At 26.8% G+C, this 27,866-nt stretch overlaps 1 protein-coding gene and 1 pseudogene across 1 annotated transcript; both read left to right on the top strand.

Annotated features, from left to right (window-relative positions):
• Positions 1 to 4,687: 4,687 nt before the first annotated feature.
• Positions 4,688 to 26,812, top strand: LOC132949225 (uncharacterized; annotated as a pseudogene).
• Positions 24,753 to 25,338, top strand: LOC132937344 (uncharacterized). Its single transcript, XM_061004167.1, has 2 exons — positions 24,753 to 25,146; positions 25,220 to 25,338. Exons 1-2 carry the CDS (start codon positions 24,759 to 24,761, stop codon positions 25,336 to 25,338), a joined length of 507 nt encoding a protein of 168 aa, XP_060860150.1. The 5' UTR covers positions 24,753 to 24,758.
• Positions 26,813 to 27,866: the final 1,054 nt, after the last annotated feature.

The following is a 27,866-nucleotide window of genomic DNA, read 5'->3' as shown; positions in this document are numbered from 1 at the left end:
TAATTTTAAATGCATGCCCTGTAAGTTAATGTAGGTCGTATAATATAAAAATCCAACTAACTTAAGTCGCTCAAAAACCACGAATAATTCTACGAATTTTACGAACGATTTTAAATTTCTACATAAAATTGAAGATAAAAGTATAGGTACATATATTTATACATGTATATGACATCATTATCAACGATTTTGAATGATTTTTCAATGTTTTTTTTTCTCTTCCTGAAAACTAGGCGTTTTTGACTTACGTAATTTATACCATATAGGTACACCAAATATATATTCATAAGGTTGAGCTCAGGTAATACATTTTCAAAATATTTTATTTCTATTTCTTCTAGTAGCAAATACGACAAACCGAAAATATACGTACTTAGGTACCTATGTAATATTACATCAATCTACCAAGAAATTTATGTTTTTATACTCGCGTATAATAATATGCACTTTTACTAGTATTCGACATAACTAATGGTTGTCGGGCTGAATTATCTGTAGAACATTGTTACATAGTTTTATTGTGTACGTCATCGACGATAGTTATATCTTCTAAAAAAACAATACAATAAACTGGCAAGTAATAATAGCTTAGTAAAATATAATATTTATCAATAAGAAGATAATAAGATATATTGTATATCGTTTAAACACGTAGTACCTATAATATAGTGCACACGAGTGATTACTATTATATAAAATTGTGTGTGATCTTAAAAGGAAATATTTAAAAGTGTGCAAACTAATTATTGCCTTTCTGACAGCCGTAAAATGATCTGCAGGCTGTGACGACCAACTTCACGCTAAATCTATAGTAGTGCACTAACACAATAGTAAAAGTATTTGTGTTTAACTATCGTCTATCGGATGAGCAAAAAAACACGATAAATATGTGATTTTGGTTAGGGTAGGCGATTAAGTGAGCATATAGTTTTAATATTATACAAAAAAATACAGACACATATAGGTACAATCAATATTGAATACACGCAGATCCATCCAAGATGACTAAGTTTGTAAAAATTTAAATTTTAAATACTTATTGAAAAATAATGTAACTGCCTATGTGACCAGTTCTGGCGCAGTTAAAATTAAATGTTATCGTAACTACGACAATCACAATATTATGTTTCTAAACAAACGACGGCGGCGCACGCGTCTGTATTATCATAACCGCGCTGTCCCACGATGTCATTCACACAGTGGCGCAACTAGGGCTGAAATGTTTGGGGGGGCTGTAGCCCCCACCTGACATTACATGAAAAGTAGCCCGTGGAGGCGATGCCCCCACACCCTCATATATATGTTCACTTAAAAATATAAAAAAATTAATTATTTATTTACTCAAGTATTTAATTTACCTTATTTTTTAATATTTATATTATAATTTTTAAACATTAACAATGATATATTTTGCTTGCTAAAAAAATAAGCTACTTAACTTAGATAAATATTTTTACCATCCAAATTGTTTTTATAATCAGATTCATAAATTGGCTATTTTGAATTTATTCAAAAAAATTTATACAAATTAAAAATTTTTATTTTCAGTATTATAAAATTAAAATAATTTTTTTTTTATTACACGTGTAATGCAAGTGGCCATAAATTATATATAATAGCTAATACAGTAATACCAATAGGTACCTACCAGTAATTGGTCTTCTAATATAATCAGTTTGAAAAGCTATAAGAATAATAAAAAAAATGTTTATATAAGTGATTCAATTATTATTATTATTATTATTATATAGCTAGTGATTCTAATAAAAATTAAAAGGTCAGTTTAACATTTGTCACATATGAGCTATTCGGTTTAGTAGTTTTTGAGTCTATTAACTTCGGATAAACAAACACGGGTTAAAATATAGTTCTCAAATTTCAAAGTTTTAAATAAAAATTATTATATCCAATCAATTATATTATATGACATTATGACCAAGGTTATATCCACCTTGATTATGACATTATATATTATATTACATTGTATAACCTGTGGCAAAATGTGTATATACTATACTAAGTATTTATAATCATTAATCAATGATAATATATATATATATATTTGATATACGTCCCGTCGTTCAGTATAATAATTGTTGTAGTACCTATATTCAAAAATCGTTCTTAAATTATATCGAGCAAACGGAAAGATTCATCAATAAAAGAAAAAAAGATTCATTATATTTTGATAAAATGGAAAAATGTTCTCAAAGAAAAGCCACATTAATTTTGTAAGCTCCCCAGCTTATATAAAACAACATTTTTCAAAAATCTTACTCAAATTTATGAAAAATGAAAAAAGAATTTGCCTCTTTTTGAAAACAAAAACGAAAAATTACATATAGGCATGGGTCTTAAAAAAATCAAGAAAAAAAATATTAATTTATAAAATTTGTCTTGTTTGATTAGACAATTTACATGCCAATACGCCCAATTGGCGTCATTTTGGAGGTGGCAAGGTGGGCATTTGTCACTGTCTGATTTTAAAAGCAGCCCGATGTGTCGGTGTCCGGTTTTCTATTATATCATAGCGCAAAAACAAACCTTTATTTATAGGAAAATATTTCATTACGTTGGTTTACTTGGTTCTAACCAATTATTGTCATAATGCGATAAATTGGTAATTACTAATAGTTGGAATATAATATAGACGCATATATGCGTGGACGTGCATGAAAGTTGGTAAGTACCTACCTATGTGTGTGTTTTATGAAATGAAATGAAACATAATTATTATTAATATGTTCTTGCGAGCGAATCGACCGGTCACCTGTTGTTTTATAAGTTACCTATGTTTGGCTGGTCAAAAATGTTGCTCCTCTATTAAAAACTAAAATGACGCTACTGTGCATCCAATTATAAGAATACCAATACGAAGATGGAGTAGGTGATTTGAACACTCACGTGTAAGTATCTATATAATATAATATTGTGTTAGTCATAAAATATGATTATTATTTATTAGCAGGGGTTGGGACTTATCACTTATATCATTTTCTTATTTTTATGGTTATTGACACAACATGTAGCAGAGTGCTATGGAAGTGTATGTAATATTACAACACATTCGATTCACAAATTATGAAATTTGAAAGTGTTTTTTTTTTTTTTAAAATATGCTTATTCCCAATTTTTTTTAAATTATTTTTGCTTTTTTGCATTTCTTTGCATAACTATGATTTATGATGATACACGCCAGTACGCCACTAACAAAAACCTAGATATTTTAGTCAATTTCTGTTTTTTTTGTTTTTATTTAAGGTAAAACTATAATCTATTCCCCGTAAGTTGACCCACTTTTTTTTTTTGCGCACACGGTGTACATGATGTATAGAATATGTTGTGACAATATTATAGTTCACTACGTATACACGTGGTGTTTCGCGACGTGAAACTGTAGAACTACAGCAGTGAGCTATATTGTCACATAACGTTTTCACCATCATACTCTTGCACCGTGCGCAAAAAAAAAAGTGGGTCAACTTACGGGAAATAGAGTATAGAACTAAAAATAATTGTTCTCTTATACCAAAAGCTTACCATGTATACCAACCAATCACAGAAAAATATTTGGTAAAGAACTCATGAACTTGCATAAAAGTTTAGCATAATATAAATATATTATTAATTTATTCTTATTAATTTAATTTATGTCTTATAATTTATAAACCTTACCTACATAAAAATCATTATTGTATAAAACTATTAAAACTTTATAGATTAAACTACAAATTGTATGTTTCTATATGGAATACTGTCAAAACGGTGCGCAAACGTATAAAGTTGTTATATTTAAATTTATAAATATTAACTATTGATCTCAGTATCTCACTGTATATAGGTACATGTTAATTTATTACGTTATATAAATTCAATATTTTTTCATGACATTTTTTTGAGCTATTTATAGACATTTGACATTTTAGGTTCTAAGTGTATCAATAAATATATTGGTTTTATACAATGATGTGTGTGTTTTTTTTCTGCCTGTCGTCAACTTTTAGGGTAGTAAAAATGCTCCGTTTTACTATAGTAAGTATACTTACGCATCTTTTCTGATATAGGAAAGTGAATCAAGTTATTGCATTCTGGAGGTCAAAATTGAAAATTCTCAGTATTTTTCGAAATTGTCAAATGGGGGATGGAGAAATTCTCCAGCCCCCCAAATGAAGCCATCGATAAACTCATATACCCTATGAGAGAACTATCTGATAGCTAACTAATCGTTAAAGTAGGTGGAATAGGATGGTACCGACTTAAACCGACTAGTATTATTATTATTTATTGACTATTATAATAGTTAGAAGTGAGTAGTGGTACTGGAGAAAAGGGCGGGGCGTGCCGCGTACCGAACGGCCAATACTGCGGACTGTAATCTAAATAATGAATAATGCTGAAAGAATATAGTGATGATCGAGATGACTGTGCCGAGAACATTATATCCTACATTTATTTTTTACATAATTTTACATCGGTACGGCTTTAATACCATTATAATACCAAACTCTATTGTCTATATAACCTATATTATTCATAAATTATGATAACTGCTGACAACGATGCCCACCTTGTTCACGTAGTTTTTTGTAATTAATATTATTAAATAATGATATGGTAGCAGGTACCTACAAAATGTATTACAATAATGAATAAACATACAATTTTTTAATTACAGAGTACCTTCGTAATGGAGTCTGCCAGAAATAAAAGCAAGCTCACCGTGAGTGCCAAACAACTTTGGGAATTGAACATATATGTGACTTGCGCAAAACTTTTGGACACTACTTCAAAATTATTGAATTGCCTCCATGGCGTATGCAACAAATGTATTGATTTAGGTTTTGACAAACCAGGTAAGGTGTTCTTAATATTCTGCTTATCGGCTTATCTATAATATTATATACATAGTTTTAAATTTTAATCATTAAAGACATAAGATAATATTTATCATATATACAATATCAATGATTATAATATGTAAAGTTTGGTCAACAATTTTAATATTATGTACCTAATTGCAATAGTTTTAGCTCATGTAGCACTAATGTAAGCTGACGGAGTATAGATTATATGAAATTAAAATGTTGAAAAAATTCCGAAAATTTGTTAAGTATTTTTCAGTTAAAAATTTATAAAAAATTTTCATTTCATAGGTGAAAGGTAACTAACATTTAAAAATTTAATAGATGATTCCCTACAGATTTAATATTAATTTTTTATGAGTATTTAAATTTAACAGTTTTACGATAGTATACCTTTTTAATGGTAAATTAACGAATTCCCATCAATCAATTTTTTTCAATTTATCAATTGATATTTTATAATACAAAAACAAATAAACTCTTGAAATTTTCACCAAATGTTTATATTAGCATTTATTTTTTATATTATTTAGTTTGATTACTTAGTTCTTACGATCATTACAATCACATGCCCGACAACTACTGTAAAGCAGAGCGGTATACCCATTTTTCCACCTTTTTGTTATATTGGGTGCAGTTTATTTTGAATAGTATTCTATATAATATTATCAATCATGTATTCTAAATATACCTGCAGTACATAGGACATACCTACAACCAGACAACCTACTTATTACGGATAATAAATATGTCATTAAAGAACATAGTTTATTAAGTATATACTTATAATATAATTCTATAAAAAAGTATAACTCTTATTTGTTTTATGGAATTATGTCTACAAATAACTTTTTGAATACATCAGTTGATCGTCATGATCTATTTAATTTGCGTGTAAAATATTAAAAACACATTTTGAAGGAATGGATTCGAATACAAACTTTTTTTTTGTTACAAATAATAATATATAGTTATACCTACAACCTATGTCTTATTATATGAATAATATCAAAGACTGAAGGATTACATTGAAATGCTTGGATTAAAAAATAAAAATTTTATACAATACAGTAGGAGCCTTGTATTAAATTTTCAAGTATTTTTAATCAACAAATAAAGTTTTATTGACATTCATAGAAAAAAAGTGAGTAAGTGGATGTCGGTTTGCTGTACAGTAGGTTACAAGTGTGTCACTGTTAAGGATGGTGTAAAATTTGAATTCAATGAAATTTATCAAATCAATTATTAGTGACCCCTTGCGGAAAAAGGAAAATAAGTACGGTCTATTGTGTTTTGAATAAAAGAAATGAAATAGGCGGAATATTGGCACTATAAATTTTTTTATTTTCAGTGATTCAAAAAAGTATTCAGAAAAAAGTATTTTTGATACCTGCAATGGCTGATTTGCAACTGTGTAATTCCCAATTAATTCCAAAAATCAACATCAATCACTGGTCAGAGATGGTCGTAACATTTCAAAAATAACTTTAAATTTAATAATCAATAATCAGCGGAAGTACCTTCGCTGGATGGTTTGTTTCCTCATAAAACTCAAGCCATTACATTTAATTTTATTTAAAAAACATACATTAGGCTTATTATACTTTTTAGATTCTGAGCGAAGCGATGAATGTATTGATTTTACAATGATGTGTGTTTTTTTTTTTTATTTTTTTTTTTTATTTTTATGTCAGTCATCACCTTTTAAGACAGTAAAAGTGCTTGGATTTTCTTCAATAGTAACTTTTCTGATAGGAAAGTGAATCTAGTTGGTACTTTGGGGGAGTCAAAAAATTTCCCAGTAGTTTTCACAAGCGACGTGAAAAACAAAAGAAAAATTAAGGAAAAACGGGAATTTTTACGCAAAATCTGTTTTCGAGAAAATCGATTTTGGTTTTTGGTGTAACTCTAAAACAAATGACCGTAAGGACATGAAATTTTAACTGAATGTTTATATTCGCATTTTCTATACACCATAAAATTTACAAAATATTTTGACTCTTTTTGAGCTGTTTACGGCCATTGTCAGTTTTCAATTTTTTTAGTTTTTTTTTCTATAAATATCAATAGAATTTTATCTGTTGAGTACAAAAGCTTGAAAATTTAATAGAAGGCTCCTAGGTTATTGTTTCAAAGGCAGATGAAAAAAATTAAAAATCCTTACTCACAGTTTTTAATTATAAGCATTTAAAGTTCAAATTTTGACAAAATACGGAAAAATCACGAAAAATAGCAAATTATTTTGATGAGAATTCATAAAAATTTTTCTTTTTAAATCTAAGATTTGAAAATGTAATATAAGATCACTCATAAGTTTGTCTACCTTTATCAAAAAAAAAAATGTCTAGAAGAAACTTAAATTACATTTTTATGAGCGTCTGAAATTTATATTTTTACAACATTTGATATTTACTTGATTTCTCATGTAACAATTTTCTTATTTTATTGTAATTAAAAAACGAATGACTGTAGATACTTGAAAATTTCACTGAATGTTTATATTAGCATTTTCTATACACCATAAAATGTTGAAAATATTTTGACTCTTTTTGAGCTGTTTACGGACATTGTCAGTTTTCAATTTTTTTAGTTTTTTTTTCTATAAATATCAATAAATTTTTATTTGTTGGGTAAAAAAGCGGGAAAATTTAATATAAGGCTCCTGATATATCGTTCTAATAGCAGTTAAAAAATATTAAAAATACATAGGCACAATTTTTTTTTATAACCATTTAAAGTTCAAATTTTGACAACATTTATCAAATTTATAATTTATTAATTATTTTGTGGTTAAAAATTTATAAAATGTTTAACTTTTATGGCTAAAGATTGAAAATTTAAAACAAGGCTCCACGTAAATAGGTTATATATAAATTACTTTATTCACAATAATATCATCAAATATACTTGGAAAAATCATAGGCTGACTGACCGTTTTCGCTCAGAATCGTTTTTTCTTATACAATGATATTATATCATTGAATTCAAATTTAACACCATCCATTACAGTGACCTACTTGTAACCTACTGTACAGCAGAGCGACATCCACTTATCCACCTTTTTTTAGTATAAATTGTATAAGTTCTAGATTAAAAAAAATAATTAATAATCAGTCTTTAATATAATCTTTTTTTATTTTACCTATATATCTTGTCTAATTCTAAATTTCACTGTAATGACCCATTAAGGTCAATAAAAAAAAATTATTTTTGTCTGGCGCAGAAAAATTATAGTCAGACCAAAATACAATCTTGATAAATTTTAGGTATGCATACTCCGCAACATCTTAAATGACGGCTCTGCTTTTGCCGAATACTGGTTTTTATGTTTTGTATGAATAAATATTGGCTCAACAATATTTAATTTTTAAAGATGGTTAAAAATTGAATAAATCTTAAAACTCATAATTTATTATTCAATCTTTATCATTAATATTCTATCTTTATTTTCTCTTCATTGAATAAAATATATTTATTTCCAATAGTAATTGGAAATTAAATGTATCTTATAATGTAACATTAAATAATTTAACTATATTAATATTTATTTTTTGTTAATGTGATAATTTGCGAACATGATATTTTATGATATTTGTAATTTTGTGTATATAATTTTATATTGACATGTACGTCAATGCTCAATAAGGCATACATATAATATTAGGTACTAATTGCAATTAAAAAGCATTTATAGTTGCTGTAATAGTTTGGTGGATATATATTTTGAACTTAAATATACATATATACACATTATAATTAATAGGTACTTATAATCGACTTAATTATGAGTCTATATTTAATATTTAATAAATTACATTTTTAAATGTTGATAAAATTTGTAAGTATATAAAACTTTCATTAGTTTATTATTCAGTAAAATTTTCATGTATCTGCGGTCATTTGTTTTAGAGTTACACCGAAAGGTGATGACAGACACAAAAATAAAAAAAATTAAGAAATAAACTTTCAAATCAACATTCAACAAAAATCACATTCATCGTTTCAGGGCCGTTTAGGGGGGGGGGGGGGCGGGGGGGGGGGGTGGTGGAGGACACTAGGTACAACTGCTCCGGGTGTCAGTATTTTGTGAGCGCCGAAATTTTGTGGTCATAAATTTGTTGACTTGTGAATTATTAAAATGTTATAATATTAATTATTTTAATAACAGTATTATATAATATAATTTAGAATAATAGTATTATGCTGTTTGAAATTTATTATTCAAACAACCAATGTATTTATAGCAATATAGCTATCAGCGATCGAAAATTATTAATATACCTAATAACAGTTCCCAAATGTGTTATGATAATACAGGTAATTCGGCGTATTTTGCTATCGTGTGCGGCGTGCTATTTTACAGCACAATTATTACTTATTACTTATTAGGTACCTACTAGATGGTTATAAGCAGGGCTAGGATTTGTATGCAATAAAAAACGGTAAAATATGCGTTTTATTTACCAAAATATGCAAAAATATGCATTTAAATTTTTATAAGATAAACACAAAAATATAGTTACAAAAAAAATATTTTTTTGTTGAAATACATCAGTGATTAGCTGTTCGTCTTTAGGGTCACGTTACCAGTTTTTCAAATTTTTCATAATTCTATGAAATTTGAAAATTAAATTTTATATTTTAGTTGCCACTTCAATTATAAGACTTTTACACTAATCTACTACCTGATACCTATTTAGGGGGGGGGGGGTTGATATGGTGTATTATATAAAAAAAAAACGACTTTACGGGAATAACGCTCAAGCTTTGTAGAATTATCGGATTCTGATGACTTTTTTTTATCTGAAAGAAGAAGACTTCCTACCGCCCACACCAATCTCTGATTTTGTATTTTATTTCAAATAATTGTATTAAAAAATTTGTAAAAAAAAATGCTTTTTATCTTGTATTTTTTTAGACATGTTATAAAGTTTGAGAATGAAATATTGAAAAACAGAGATCGATGCGGGCTGTAGAATATTTCTCTCTAGCAATTAAATAAAAAATTATGAAATTTGGTTGATTCTATAAGGTGGTATCATTATTCCCGCAGAATATATTTTTGGGGACAAAATGGCATCGGCATCGGGCGCCTTAATATAATATAATTGAGAAAAAAAAATAATTTAGAAATAAATTTTATAATTCACATTCACTACAAGTGTTACATGCTACGATCACATATTTTTTCAAATTTTCGAAAATGAATGTCAAATTATTTAATCTTTTATCGCATACCTATTGTACCATAGGATTGTATTTATAAAAATAAAATTTATGTTTGACAAAAAACCAAGTATTATGAAATTTACTATAAAACATTTATTTTTCGCATTCTTATAATCAAAATGTACAATAATATTCATTTTAATCAATATATGCAATAATATGCATTTCATCCAAAATATGCAAAAACATGCAAAATAAAAATACCACAATTTATCTCATCATGAGGTGTTCGTGGACATTACTGACTAAATCAATAATCAGAAGTCGCAAAAAAAACATGCTTTTGCATATAAATCCTAGCCCTGGTTATAAGTCATCAAACTTGAGCGTTTCGAGCCACAGTATTTGTGAATGATGCCAATGTGATGACTGATTATTGAATATAAGTCACAATAAATGTTTTTAAACATCAAAACAATTTTAATTATCATTAATACTTAATTAAATGTCTATATTAATTCGAATTTATTAATGTTTAACAAATTAATTATGATTTATGGGTAACATATAAATATTTTCATAATATTATATAATTAGGTACCTAAGGTACCTTAGGTACTATATCATATTATAAATTTGTATTATTGTAGTTTATTTTAAGTCAAATATATGTTAAAATATTAAAAAAATTAAAGTTTAAACTGATAAGTATAACCATAAATAGAATTATAAAGAACTAGATAGTTATTTTGTTTTATAATAAATGTAACTAAAAGGATCTACATACATAATACTATACATATAATATTATAACAGTTTATTTAACAAACCCAATTTTATGTTCTAAACATTATCAAATTTGTTTTTTAGTATATGAAAGTGGGGGGCGGGAATTTTGTGTATTACAACTCCCACAGTTTTTACTATAGAAAACTGTCAGAGCCCAAAAGTAACAGTGAAACTAATAAGTGTGTAGTGTGTCCCCTGAAATCAGATGTATTTTAGGCACTGCAGTCTACAATTCACGTGAAACCTGCCTATCAGTTAAACCACCTAAACCATTTTTATGTAAAAACGTCGGTTTACTACAATTGTATATTCTTCCGAACTGAGTCCTAATTGGCCGCCTTCGTCCGCTCGGTACTGTCAAAACATTTGGCGAATTAGTATACACGATAACCAACGACAGTATGATTTATTTCAATAAGTCTGCAGATGTAGTAACAAGTATTAAAAAATGTACAGTCTACCAGGGGCTAAAATACTATGTCCCCTGAAAATCAAAGTGTGTCCCCTGAATCTGTGTCCCAAGTTTTATAACGTGTTTTTTTAGTTTTGTAGAAATAACAAACATTAATTATTTAATATTTTAATTTACTAATTATCTATTCTGTTAAATTAAGTTAACTACCTACTTATTTTATTTCTATACTATGGACAAGTTTGTTATAAAAAAAAGAAGAAATGATAATGGGGAATTCAAAGTATTCTAAGCTGTGTCTACTGAAATACAATATTGTAAAACTTTTTTTTAGCAACTTTAGACATTTGTCTCAAATAATTATACCCCTATAATGGTTATGTACATTGTGAATTATAAATATAAATTGATAGTCAAAAACAGCTTAATGAAAAGTACCTATATTTATAATAAATTAAAATAATATTGTTTACACTATACAGTATCCCCTTTCTACCCTATAAATTGTTTTATTCATTTATTTCATCAAATCGGACTTACTTTTCATACATTTTCGTGTTGTTATAGAATGGCACGTAGTTTGTGCACAACCATTTGGAAGCTAGTACTAACGCAATTTTTTTCGCGTCTTTATTACCAGTGCTCTCTAACGCCATAACTGTAATGTACTGAAGGGGGGGGGGGCATGACTTTGGCTGATCCCACTGTTCTTCTAGACAATACCTATTATCCGATAAAGTGAAACTTTATTTCATTCCCCTTACCTAATCGCGTAAATTAGTAACATCCACTATACAATCACTACCCCGCAGTATTATATAACTCGTATTGTATATTAAAATCCCTATACGCATTATACTATACATACCTAATATATAGTAATAGGTACCTATTGTATATCAATAGAAAATAGTCATTAATCTGCACAAATCAATAATATTCTTGAACATTTTTATGAATTATAATACGCAACAAAATTATAAATAAATGGTTAGAAAACAAAAAATAATTAAACTTAATTTAAATAAATCTGTATATAATAATTAGCTCGAAGTTAACACGTTAAATTTGATAAAAATACAACAGTTAAGTTGAAATTTAGTTACAAAAAAATTAACGAATTATTTATCTTAGTTACTACGATGCTTGGTACGATTTTTAAACTATATAGAAATGTTCGGAAGTTAATTTGTTTGTTAAGTGTCAAATAAACATACCAAGTAAGTATTTTATAAAATAACAAAACTGAGATTTTTTCGAACTTAAATCACTATTTAATAGTAGGTAGGTATTGTGAATAATATTTCAAACTATAGATTTTATTCTACATGTACCTTACTATAATTAATGAATTGTTATACCCTACCTACACATTTTCAGGCACACGCTATACCCCGCTATACCGATATTAACAAAAATAATGCAACCATCCACCGTGGTCCTATATTCGTGATATAATTTTTGACTAACAAGCTTAATAAGCTTTAATTGAACATATTATAATATACAGAGAAGCCTATTTGAAGGCCATGAAAATGTATAAGCTATGCTTTACATTTTATTTATGACGCGCAAATATATATATTATATTCATTTTTATCCAAGCTTCATTTGTCATCTGCGTTAAATTACATACCTACTTCACTCCAATTTTTAGAAAATTTATAAATGTTCAGTAATACAACTATATGTACCTACAACTTTTATCATATATTTTATGATAATGTTTTAGTAGTAAGTAACATATTTTATTCGTCAATTATAGTTTCTATTATAGTATTGGCTATAATATTTAAACTGCCGTCATCTGCTATTCATATAATAAATTAATATTAGTATCCATAACTTCAAGTATTTAAATTAATTAAATATTTCTAGCCTAAAAATAATGTCACACCAAGTTATTAAAATGAGATAAGAATTTAAATATATTTGACTTTATGATCATCAACATTTTTCATTAAATTAGTGATATTTTATTATTTTTTAAAACACATGATATTTTTGATATAAAATAAACTTAAATATAGACAAATATTTTTACTGCTATACTTTTTGTTTATTTTTTCTTCTACCATAACACTTAAAAAAAATTAAGGAAAAGTGGTCTTTAAATGATCCAGCATTAAATAAAATAAAAACTTTTTCGTGAAGACTGAAGAGAAAATATTGTGTTTCAAATTTCATAGTGTTCAAGTAGTTATTTATCATTGTAGGTACGTGTTAGGTATTTATACACTGCATTTGTTTTTTATTAGCTTGGTGAATATCGATATCTCTAATTTTTCGTCATCTCTATCTCAATAGAAATCCCATTGAAGTAATATTAACATTAAGAGGACGCTACGAAAATATTTGTTATCTCCATGTTACAAGTACGTAACATTGCAAATTTACGCTCAGCATATCACGTGAGTTATATAAAATATATAAATAAATATATTTATATTCAGTTTTCAAGTGAGTTATGTGCATTTATAATTTACGCCATCTTATATACGTAAAGCTTGATAAAAAAAATTAATTATCGTAAAAACCTTCACACAAACACAGATAATATTCTTACCATCAAGTTTAATAATAGGTTAGTCCACTCTAATTTTAAAATTAACCGAGCTAAACGTGATCTTCTGATGTTACGCACTTTTAAGACGGAGACAACAACCGGCCGTGTAGTCGTGTAAGACTCAATATCTCGAACTTTTTGCTGTTTCACCCGAGTCTTAACATAACGAGATTTATACAATGTACACACTTACCGCTATATATAACTTCAACTCATCAAGTTAAGTTAAGTTAATTTAAGAAGATATAAGTAAAGTAAAGCTAAAAAACAACTTATATATTTTTTAGCGGTGGTAAAAAAATTTAACTTAGTTGAAATAAATTCAACTCAAAATATAATGATTAGGGTCCATATAATATGAACTTCCATAGTCGCAAGGAGTAGTTACAGAGAATTTAGAGGCAGTTTAGTTGATAAATTAACTATTCAGTGAACTATCCACTTAATAATTTAAGAAGGGGTTAGCTAAATTGATTATACTGAATTATACTGATATCTACAAATTATAGTACCATTATAATTTTCTATTTTGGATACCTGATTTAAATATCCATATTTCTTTCAATATTTTTTTCGACGAGTAAATTTTAATTTTATACATTCCAAGTAATGTGTGTAATGGCAACAAGAACATTACCCATCTAATTAATATTTACAGCTACACAAATACGTAGTACATATTAGATCCTTATTATAATGTACTAAATCGGAAATTGTATTATAATATGACTATACATTTTAAAATGTTTTAACATAAATTTTAATTAATAGTACCTATATTACATTTTTATATCAATAAAAAATAATTATATATAAGAATATGTCCAATGTTCTGTTGAATAATCTGTGTTAGACCTATGTATATAATTATGACAAAGTGGTATGACTCGTATTAGACAATACGCGGTAAACCAACTATACGCCTTACCCTCGTATTCTCTAGTTAATGACACTCTTTAAAGTTAATTAGAATGACACTGTTAACTCGTTGAGGTACGATGCAGTGGTTAAAGTGGGGGGGACGGGGATGGAGGGGGACGGCGTTCCCCTTCTTTGCTTAGCTTTAGTTTTGCGTCCCCTTTAGTTTAATTTCCGGGGGGACGGTTAAAATATTAATTTAATCATAAAAATTGAATGTTAATACCTACATTAAAATTTAAAAGTATAAAAAAATTTTTAAATCTGAGTATATATGTATACCTACTATAATATATATACTATACATACTATATAACCTACCTATAGGTAGGTAACGCAAAAAGTGGTAATGAATCATGAATGATGATTATTCATTAGTCATTACATTATACAATACCTATATACATAGAGTAAAAATATATTCGTTTGATTATTTTGATTTTTTCTTCTGGGCCCATTTGTGATAACATTACTAATTGAATGGTGTATTTGGTTCTGTGTTTGGTCTAAAAATACATATATTATTTCAATTTTTCCCGAAATAAAGAGACTGAGCAGATTTTATCAGTAATAATACACTGAATATTATCATTTAATAAATTTAATCAAATCTAGAATGTTTCCATTAAAATATTATTTATAAATTATAAGCAAATATAGTCGACGCATAGACGACCGGGCAGAAATTCGTTGTGGTGATACGGACTAACGGCACGGCATTGAACGCGTGAACATAACTTTTAAAAATATTACTATTACTTGTTTATTTTTAATTACCTTTTTTATTATTTATTATACTATAGGATTATGTCTGATTTACTAAAGTACGCTTTTACTAAAACTAAAGTAATCAATAATGATAATAACATTAATAATAGTGAAATAAATCCTAATATTACCAAACAAAATATAGTAACAAACGAAACTAGTCTTAACGATGATCATGGTACTAAAGAAATGCAATTTGAGTCTGATACAGAGTTTCCTGATTGTTGGGACTTAAAACAAGTAAGTACAATATTAATATATATATTGGTAATTACTAATTTACAGTGTTGGAAAGTATGTACCTACTTACCTTAAGTTACAAGTTACTATAACGAAATTGCTTTTTAAAAGTTTAAAAGTTAATGATAAAACATATAAATCTATTTGGTCATGCTTGGAAAAATGAAAATTAAATTAAACAAAAGTAATCATCAGTTCTAAACATATCAATTAATGAAGCTATTTTTTTTTGTAATTGAATAAACACATTATATTATATTATGTTATGATCTTATATTTATTACCAAAACAAAGGTTTATTTTAATGAAGACGGAATTTTTTATTTATCTACATAAACCAAAAATTAGGTGTTAATTTTATTTTATTTTTTCTATAATGTTATACTTGTATTGTTATAAATTATGAATACCACAGTATAGTACTAATAGATATAAATGTATATTTTAATGAAAATCATTAATAAGGCAATAATACTACATTATATATTACCAAGGATCAACTTAAATGTTTATTTAAAAGTTGAGACTGAATTTGATGTTAAAACTGATTTTTTTTTTTTTGTTATTCATATAATTTTATTATTTTCATAATATTATTAAGTATATTTTAAAATTACACATTATATCATATAATATTTTATCTTCATAAATCAAAAATTAGGTGTTAAGGTGTATTCAATAAGATTAAATTTGATTTTTTTTCTATAAGTAATGTTATACTTATATATTTCTAAATTTTTATTTAAAAGTTGAGACTATTGTTGCTTTGTACATAATATTCAAAAATTAAATAAAAAAGTTTAAAAAATGGTATTTAATTATAAATTAGTTGGAAAATCTATATTATAAAAAAAAAACTATTTCGATTTTTACTTATTCTCCAGACATTCTCTCCTTGGCCGGAATATAGGTAATTAATATTTTAGAGTTATAATCACTGAGTATGTACATAATACATAATAATAGGTGTATACAAATATACATACTATATATGTACGTGATTAATTTTAAAAATTAGGTCAACAATAACATAGATTAAAAGTATAATTTTAAAAAATCAGCAGGGAGATGCGTTTTACCCTTGGCTACAAAATTGGTTAAGGGGACGCCTTTTTTTTTGCATTAGCTTTAGTCCCCCCTGCAATTATTTTCCACTTTAACCACTGGTACGATGGTATGCGCTTGTTAATTCTTAGTTCGGTCCTATCTAGTTGAAATGACTCAAAGATTACAATATATACCTTGGCACTATTCAGTTTAATAAAACTTCATTGACACATAGTATGTATATCCCGGCGCTGTTCCTATAAAAGGTAAGAACGTAAGAATGACTAAAATAATGTTTAACTCGGGTTTTCAGGTCGGAAATACTTTTATCGTATTCAAACAAACATAAATAAAACACTTAGCAAATTCAGATCACCTAGCCCGTACTACGATCGGCGTTTCACACGCACGTCGTACCTACGTCCTCGCTGAATCACTCAGCGGCAACGGGGGCCGTGCCTGCGCGTACGGCGGTGTTATATAGAAAATATTATCGTCGCCTCAGCACATATTGCTTCACTGTCCTGACCTATGTCAATAATTTACAATTTAAAATATTCCCACCTATATTACATATATATTAAATAATATTATTTTGACGACTGTCTGCAATATACGACAACAACTATTATTTAAATAATAAATATAATAGGTGGGCAAAATTACAAGCTACCTATTTTGTTTGTCACGTGAACCAGCTAGGACATAAGGCACCTAATCGCGTAAATTAGTAACATCCACTATACAATCACTACCCCGCAGTATTATACAACTCGTATTGTATATTAAACTACCTATACGCATTATACTATACATACCTAATATATAGTAATAGGTATCTATTGTATATCAATAGAAAATAGTCATTAATCTGCACAAATCAATAATATTCTTGAACATTTTTATGAGTTATAATACGCAACAAAATTATAAATAAATGGTTAGAAAACAAATAATAATTTAACTTAATTTAAATAAATCTATATATAATTAGCTCGAAGTTAACACGTTAAATTTGATAAAAATACTATAGTTAAGTTGAAAATTAGTTACAAAAAAAATTAACGAATTATTTATCTTAGTTACTACGATGCTTGGTACGATTTTTAAACTATAAAGAAATGTTCGGAAGTTAATTTGTTTGTTAAGTGTCAAATAAACATACCAAGTAAGTATCACTTATATAGTTGAAGATTTCAGTCTTGACAATATGCATTTGGTATGTATGGGGGTTAAGAAAAAAATGCTGTTACTCTGGTTCGGTGTATCAAAAAATGCTCCTATCAATGTCCGTATTCCAAATCGAAGTGTCAAGAATATTTCAAATCATTTATCGTTATTGTATACCTTTGTACCGAGTGATTTTTCAAGAAAATGTAGAGGGTTAACTGAAATTTGTCGGTTTAAAGCAACTGAGTTTAGATTATTTTTATTATATACAGGACCTGTGGTCTTAGAAGATATTTTAAATAATGAATGTTGTTTTCATTTTTTTGTGTTTACACATCAGTTTTAGAGTTATCTTATGTCCTGGTTGTTCTGAAAAGTTAGTGAATTTCAGTGAAAAACTTATTAAATACTTTGTTGAAAATGTTAGTAAAATGTATGGTCCTCAGTTTATTTTTCATAATGTGTATGGGTTATTGCACATAGTTGACGATTTTAGAAAATTTAAGTCGCTTGAAGAGTGTTCATGTTTTTCTTTTGATAATTACATAAAAGTTTTTAAAAAAATGGTCCGGATACATGAAAAACCACTTGAACAAGATATTAAACGCTACCATGAATCTTTATTCTTTAACCAACCAATTGTTTTGAATTCTCAAAAAAAAATAATTTATAAAAAACCTTACAGTTATGGACCTTCAGTATTTGAGCACTTAACCGTTCCACATTTCCAGATAGTTTTTAAAAATAATATTAAAATAAATATTAAGTCTTCATCAGACAGCTATATTGGGTTCACAGATGAAACATGTCTTAAAATTGTTAAGGTTTTTAATATATGTCGTGATTCTACAACAGAAAAATATGTTTTCGTAGTTAAGCATTTTGAAACTAATAGCATTTTTTTTGATAAACCCATCAGTAGTCTTAAATTAGGTATTGCTGTGGTAAAAAATTTATCAGAATTTTATTCCACCATAGACATTGAGAATACTGAATTCGTAAAATATATGATATTGACTAGTGATAGTAATGTAAATGTTGCATACCCTATTTTACATTCATTTAATTTTTGAATTACTGACAGTTTATTGATATAGGTATATGTTAATACATTTTTATGTACCTGTTTACTATTTAATATAAAATTTAATTTATATGTTTTATTATTATAGTAATATTTATGTTAGTCATTTATTGTAATTGTAATTTGTATTAAAGAGTTTGTATGTTTTGGTATAGTGTAAAATAAAGATGTCCCAATATTTGGTTGTTGAATTTTATGAAAACAATTCAATAGAAGCTGTTCCAGCTAGCTGGTTCAAAAAAAAGAAGGCACTTGCGCATAGCCGAATACTAAAAATGCCAACGCATTAAAAAAATGTGTTGAACTAAAAAGCATTCCTAATGATATTGAATACAGTTATCATACGGCCAAAGTGTTGAAAATATCTGGTAAAATAGGTTATTTGTGTAACATATAGTTTAGTTAATATAGATTTATATACAGTGTGTTTCACTCAAATGGTAACACGAAATATTTCCTTGGATTGAATTGGGAATTTTTCGAGGAGCTAGGGAATACTAAAATACACATTTTGTGATCATTTTGGAATCATTTTGTTTATCAAAGTTGCTTAAAAAAAAATAGTTCTATTGAAATCTGGTGTTGAAAATAGGTGTTTCTATTTTAAAAAATGTAAGTTTTATTGGGCATGCGCACAATAAAAGAATTAAAAATTCGAAAATGATCACAAAATGTGTATTTTAGTATTTCCTAGCTCCTCGAAAAATCCCCAATTCAATCCAAGGTCACTGAACGGAAATAGTTCGTGTTACCATTTGAGTGAAACACACTGTATACTACATTGTGTTTCGTTGTATCATATAATATAAGTCCTTTTTAAGTTATATAATGTATATTTAAATGTATGTTATATATATATATATATCATATTTTTATTAGCCAGTAAAATAATATCTAATAACATTCACAGTTAATATTATGTTAAATTACTTAAATATGGTTTATTTATATTTAATTTATGAAGTGCTGAAAAATCTACAAGCTAATAGTACTCTTACAAAATCTACAGATGGTCGTTATGCTTCAAAGTCATCAATTGTGAAACAATTATCTTTTAGTGATAATAATACATCTATTCATGAGACCTCCAAGAACAAACATATGGGTAAATGTTTTAAAATAATATCATATATAATTTATATAGTAGTATGATGGGCAGGCAAATCAAATATTGTTTTATTTATTGGTAATATATATCTTGTTGTCAGTGTATTTTTTTTTTAATTAAGTGGCTGTAGCTTCTATAATTTTTCTTGTGTAAGAATTTTAGCTTGTAGGTATAGCAAAAATATCTAATTTTATATATTTATTTTTTATATAGTTGATCAGACAAATCTTGAACATGATTATCTTGATAAAAACTCAAATAATAAAGGTACTGAAACTACCTGCAGTAATGAGGTAATATCAACTGATCTTGAAATTAGTAATTTCTTTATGCAATTTTATTTGAACTACCTATATATAAACAATCAAAAAAGGTAATATTTCTAATACGATATAATAGCTGATAATGGAAGCTCAGAAGTTATGCAGAGACACCCCAATATGCCATCAATCAAATTACAATCAACCAGACCCCAGAAATTTCTAATTCTGTATCAGTTTCAAAGGGTTAGTGTAATAAATAAAATAATATTAATTGTAAAACCTCCATTTCATTATTACTTAACACTTTAAGTGCACATAATAATAAATAATAGTTAACCATTTATTCTAGTTAATGCATATTGTGTCAAGTATAGGATATAGTTATATGGAAATGAAACTTTCATATAACTATAGTTTTATTTCTTATACAATCACCAAAACTCCAATTACTTGATTTTAGCTATGAATTATGATAATATATAATATAAATTTAGTTAAAGTAAATTAAATCTTACATTTATTATTTCTCTACATTTTGAATATCTATAGGGTTCTGTCCAACAATTTACAAAACTATACTAAAATAAGCATTTTAAACTGGATTTTTATTTTATTGTATTTAATATATTAAATTATTTATATTATTAATATAATGATTGTGCACAATTCAAGTTATGGTAATCTTATATATTTTATGCAATATGTTGCTATAATTATTAAATTAATTAATATTTATGAGATACTATAACAAATATAATTATATATAACCTGCTATATAATATACACCTGCTACATTTTAGTATTTTTCAATATTAATTCATTTTTTATCACTAATAATAAATATATTTGTTTATGCAAAATAATACCTAACAATATATTAAAAATATGTAAACCGATAGTATTATTTTTATTTTGATCAGAACTACAGAATTTGAAAAGAAGTGCTTCATAGGCTTTCATTTTTAAAATTTGAATTAAAGCGAGCAGTAAATAACCAATGAGATATGGCCCAAAGACTGGAGATAATAGAAACTAGACTTGAAAATATCATATGACAATTCCAATATTAACAACAATGAATCATCTTCTTTAATTGATAAAGATTTCAATATACTTCTTGACAATATAATTGATCTTGAAACCTTTGAAGAAAAAATTCTGGCAGTAAGGAATTCCGTAGTCAGTTGGTAAGAAATTATATAATATGCTGCTGGGTAACCGGTATTATAATGTATTTAGTACTAATGTACTATGTATAAAGAAAATGTTCCTTTTATTTGTATGTTTACTAATTTTTGAGGTAAATGAACTTTCATACATCGGCAGTAAACATGCCAAGGCAATGGTCAAACGGGTGAAGGGAAAATTATTTAAAGACGAATTATTAAAAGATTACTCATACACCGGTAAAAAGGGCAAAAAAAAATTTTGCTGTCTGGGTTGTACTTCTGTGATTTTTGGTATGATATAATTTTTACTATTATATAATATATACCTATATATAGTTATTAATATTATTATAATCAGAAATAATGAAATGGTTATTCAATTAACACTTGATAAAATATAATTCTTCTTATTTATATAATATATTATATGTACACCTATATATATATGTAGAAGTTAATACAGTGTTGTATAGGTAACTCCAAGTGGGTTGAGGGTGATATTAACGAACACAACAATGTCAAGTATTAAATAATTCTGTATTACTGTAACAACTTAACCTACTCGGTGCAATCACGATCACGGTTCACTCACTACTGACTGGACCGTGTTATTGTGACACAACAATATACTAACAACTTAAGGGGGCTGGAGCAGGTACAAATTATCACGTAAAACAGGCCAAAAGCTAGACAAAACTGTGGGACTTGGGTTTGACGGATTTTAATTTTGAAAACCAATTGAAAATCTTCAACAACTCTTCTAAAGCATGGCCGTGGAAATTTATCATTATTACAAAAAATAATGGCGTACTTAAATATATAAAATACAAAAATTCTTATTTTTTTAAATTGTCAATATTTTATCGAAGAATTTTTATTAAGAAAATCCTCTCGACCATTCCCTTACTGACATAATGACTAATTAATATCCATTTTCAAAATAAAAATCCGTCTAATCCAACTCCCACAATTTTGTCTAGCTTTTTGGCATTTTTGTCATTTAAATAGTGTGGTGTTTATTTGACAAAATCTATAGCATTGACATGTGCCTGCGAGTGCGGAAATGTATCGGCTCGGCGAATTTGGCGATAGGTACTAATTGAAAATAAACTGCCATCATATTCCTGGAATAAAATTTAAGATAAGAAAACGTGCGCCGGCGGCGGCGGCGGCGGCGGTGGGCACAATATAATAATAATTAATATCGTCTGGCTCAACTGTTTCGGTCCGCCACCGGTCGTTGGTATTATTCTACGGGGAGTAAAAGTAATATTCTAATTTTGATTTTCGAATTTCGAATTTCGAATTTCGATTAGTCAGACGTCTGCTGTTGTTTGAAACTAATGTGCAGTCCTTATAGTGAGAGATTTTTTTTGTGAAATAAATATTTGACATCTTCGATACTATGGACAGTAAAAAAGACTGGCGTTATGGAAAAAAAAAATAAAACTCTTTTATCCAAAAGAAAGAAGAACAAAGGAAATATTAACTCCCTAAATAGATTTAAAAAAGTAAGTATAAAATATATTACAAATCTATTGTATTAATTAACTATTGGATGATATTATAATCATACTGAAAATTCTAAATATTAATTCAAAATATATGGTGATATTTGTATTTGGATTTTATATTTGAGTAATTAAATATTGATATAACTCCTGAGATGATGAACATGCTCTAATAATATTAGTTAATTCAGTTTTAGTATGTATTGATTTTACTATGTTGTGTGTTTTTTTTTTATAAATGAAAATAAAATTTTATTCGTTGGGTAAAAAAGCTTCAAAATTTGATACAAGACTTCTAATATATTGTCACAATAGTAGTTAAAAAATATTAAAAATACATAGTCATAATTTTTTTTAATAAGTATTGAAAGGTCGAATTTTGACAAAATACGTAAAAATCACGAAAATTTGCAATTTATTTTGAGTTAGAAATTCATAAAAATTTTTCTTTTTAAATCTAAGGTTTGAAAATTCTATACGAAATTCTTCATGAGTTTGTCTACTTAGAGTATACAAAATGTCAGTATAAACAGTCAGTGAAAATTGCATGTAACTACGATAATTTTTTAGTCTTACACCGACACCCAAAATCGATTTTTCGTAAAAATTACCGTTTTTCCTTATTTTATTTTTTATTTTTTCTGGCGCTTTTGAAAACTACTGGAAAATTGAGATATTGACCTCTCAAATGCACCAATTATTACTTTAGGACATGTTTTACCTATTTCTCGTATCATGACTAAACAATTGACCTCATTGAATATAAGTACTACCTACATAGTAGTATAAAGTAGGTAGGTACTACGTACGTAATATAAATTTTCATTACAGTGCAATGCAAATGTAATTTAATTTGTAACTAATTTTTTTATTTAAACATTTTTTTGCACAGTATATAACAAATATAACTTCGTTTTTAATAATAATTTAAATTTATTTAATAATGAATTTTTTGAAAGGCTTTTTTTTATACTTTTACCGCATTTTTTAGAGTTTTTAGGTCATAAACGCATTTTTTTTAAAGCGATTTTTTTCATATTTTTAGAGCATTTAAATCTGAGCCCTATTTATTTCTTATACAGACATAGCCTAATAGTAAAATAAATAGGTAAAAATTGGTAATACAAATTGGCCGACAAACCGTCTTCGCTCAGAATTGTTTTAATATACAATGATATTATATCATTGAATTAAAATTGAATACCTTTCACTAAAATAACTAACTTATAACCTACTGTACAGCAGAACTATAGCCACGTATCGACATTTTTTATTCAATCAATATTTTATAAAGTTATAAATTGTTGTAGGTAAATTGTATTGGTCAAACGCCATCAACTTCTTCGAATACAACAAATTCACAAATTATACCGGAAGATAATTCCCAAAATAATGTGACATCAGTACTCTTAACTCCTCAAAAACAGCATGAAAATGACGAGTTGTGTAATGATGACCAATGGGCAAAATTAGAGGGCAGACGTATTGTAGATCTCAAACATATTTTTCAATCTTTACAGTCTATACAACACTTGGGATTTGATTGTTCATTTAGAGATTTAGAGTTTGTGAGAGAAAATAGAAAGGGATACTACAGTACATTTCAGTTTAATTGTAAAGTGTGTGGTTTAAAAGAACAAATAGATAGTGAAAATGTTAAAGGCGAAAATGTTAACATTAACATGGCAATAGTAAGTGCTACTGTAAATGCTGGTCAAGGGTACAGCCAACTCGACGAATTTTCTGCAACATTAAATATGCCAAATATGTCCAACCGATTATATCAAGAACTTCATTCGAAAATTTTTATGTATGTTCATGACATAGCCTGGAAAGAAATGGAATTAGCAGGGCAAGAAGAAAAAAGATTAGCGATCGAAAAAAAATGCCCAGCCAGTGCCAAAGATATGACTCCAGAAGAAGGAATAAATAGTAAAAAAATAAAGAGTTGTAAAATATTAGATGACAAATTGCATTTGAAAAGAACAGATAATTACTATTATCAAGTGCAGGGTCAACTTCACATTACTCGCAGAATGTATTCTTATTTTTGTATTTGGAGACCGAAAGGTATATAAGATATTTATTTACTAATTTATATAAATTACTTTATCCTACTTAATTATATTTTAATATTTTGTAGGATTTTTATTCGAGATAATTAAAAGAGACGATAGTTTTTGGAATGAAAAAATGGCAACTCAGCTTACCACATTTTATATGGACTTTCTGTTAAAACAGTTAATAAAAGATGAATATTAAAGTAAAATACTATTATAGTTTTAGTTTTAGAGGTAGGTACATTTATTTAAAAATGTCTTACCAATGATAAAATTACAATAATACCTATATTTAATCTATTGTCTTACAAAAATATAAGTGTAACGAGTTATGAAAGTTTATACCTAATAGATGTATAGAAATTAAATTTTTATAATTATTTTATAGTAATACATAAAATAATTTTATATTTTTTATAACGATAAATATTTTGTAAACCCGTTACTACTATATTGTATTTTATCAGTTTTGTAAACATTAACTAAAAACAATCATATTGTATCCCTACTATAATATGCAAAATCAGTGAATCACTAATTGTAATCACAGATACCTGAAAAGTATCAGAATATAGAATATAGATTCTATATTCTATACTATTATCAGAGTAGGCCGTTAGTTCCGGGAATACGTTATGTGGTCGATATGCGGGCGGTGAGCCGCCCGGTGAAACGAGAACGCGATTATGAATTTTACGAATTACACACACTAATATTCATTTACTTCTCACACAGCAACACAGCTTAAATATAAATGCTATATGAAATGCCTAAATATTACTCCTTAAAACATATCACGCTCCAGCCACCTTAATACAATACAATAGATTAAAGCACTGATAATAAATATAAATATAATAGTAAATCTGATGATAATAGATAATACAAATAATCCCACGTTTATATATATACATTAATATTGTATTATCTTCTATACCTTTTTAAATATAATACTCAACTTTTATGGCTGTAAATTGTAATGTCTTATGTTGTAACGTGTCCGCTTCAACACTCGAATTTGAATTAGAAGTATAATAATAAAGACACACAAATTTACGTATACTCAAAGTGTTTTTATTAAAAGTAACAAACGTCTTGAATAGATATATTCAAGAACGTACTCACGTCGTCTCCAGTAATCAACTCCCTCACTATCCCTATCGCTTTCCTATTTAACCTAAACGGTATCACCTTGTAAATGTGATGACCGATAATTTCTAATGAGGTTCTAATCTTAGACATCACCTCTGAACTATATACACGCTTTCCGTATATCTGGTATTCTTACAAAGTCAATGCATGTTATAGATAATAGTACTTATACACAATAATATATACATATATAGATATAAGAGTATTAATTTATATACTAATAATAATAATGATGATGAGGATTATTACACTTAACACTAATTTTGCAGCTTTATAGAGCTAAAATACCCAAACATCCTAAATATTTTTGCTACCCTAATTATTCATTTTAAATATTTTTTAGATGCTGTCAAGAAGCAAAATAAATTTAAACATTCATCTCAAAATGAAATGGAGGATATCATCAAATATGTTCTCGCTCAAGCTGTGATAAATTTTAAAAACATTTTATTTTATATAATTTAAATTAATATACGAATATAATATATATTATTTAGGTAGTAACATATTCTCACAAGATGTGATTAAATTTAAAAATATTTTGTTTTATACCTATAATTATAAATAAAATATAATAATATATATTATATACAATGTATGTATTATTTATGTAATAAGATTCTCATAAGCTATGATTAAATTTAAAACTATTTTGTTTGTATAATTTAAATTAATATACGAAGAAAATTATTTTTTTATTTTTATTAATTTGGAATAATATAGTTATTGTTTATTATAAATAAACCTATATTAATAGTTTAATTTTTAATGAACATTAGTCGATAATAACAATTAAATATTTGTTTAGAAATATTGATTGCAAAACTCCAAATGGTTCAAACGTAGTTTATTAAATATTGAAATTAATATTTAAAAATTTTTAATCAATAAAAATTAAATATTTATTATTCATCAAGATTTTTTATCAAATATTTATTGTACACAAAATAAATATATGTGTGTTGTGTGGGTATGAAACACTCATATATTTTCTTTGTTGAAGTTTAGATTTCGAGTTTGAGTATTATAGTTTACAATAACAAATATACCTACCTTCTACCTATTAGGTACCTGTATAAATGTTCAATATAATTTATTTTATTTTACACAATTAAATTCAAAATAGAAAGTATATAAACTAAAAATAATAAGTATTTGATAATCCTATTTTCTTTTAAATACAGATACTTTAAGAAAATATTTAAAATAATTGATCCAAGTACTTTTACTCAAGTACATTACTTGACTGACTCCAAGGTATATGTTAAATTATTAAGCTTGATGTTTTGACTGCAGGTTGGGAAACGTCATCGTAATAATTGCAATCGAAGACGACTCAATGGTTGGCCCAACGATGAGATGTATTATTAGAGAACAATTTATAAGAACTAGAATGGCAGACAGATATTTTTACGATTAACCAAATATAATCAATGAATGTTAGTATATCTGAAATATTTTTTTAATTAATGATCCTGATTTTAACTATATTTTTATAATATTTAAATCAACTGACAGAAATCAGAAAAGTGCCAGAATCTTTTGTGAGAACAGCAATAATGTCACAATGATGCAGAA

The sequence above is a fragment of the Metopolophium dirhodum genome, chromosome 1 (assembly GCF_019925205.1).
Source record: "Metopolophium dirhodum isolate CAU chromosome 1, ASM1992520v1, whole genome shotgun sequence".
NCBI classification, from domain to species: Eukaryota; Metazoa; Arthropoda; class Insecta; order Hemiptera; family Aphididae; genus Metopolophium; species Metopolophium dirhodum.
The sequence above is the reverse complement of the archived record's forward strand: the minus strand, read 5'-3'. Positions and strand labels throughout refer to the sequence as shown.

Bases quoted from the DNA above. Each gene is read 5' to 3' on its own strand.
- LOC132937344 (XM_061004167.1), top strand. From the start codon at position 24,759: ATGGCAATAGTAAGTGCTACTGTAAATGCTGGTCAAGGGTACAGCCAA. The intron at 25,147-25,219 runs GTATATAAGATA...AATATTTTGTAG, and splicing joins TTGTATTTGGAGACCGAAAG to GATTTTTATTCGAGATAATT.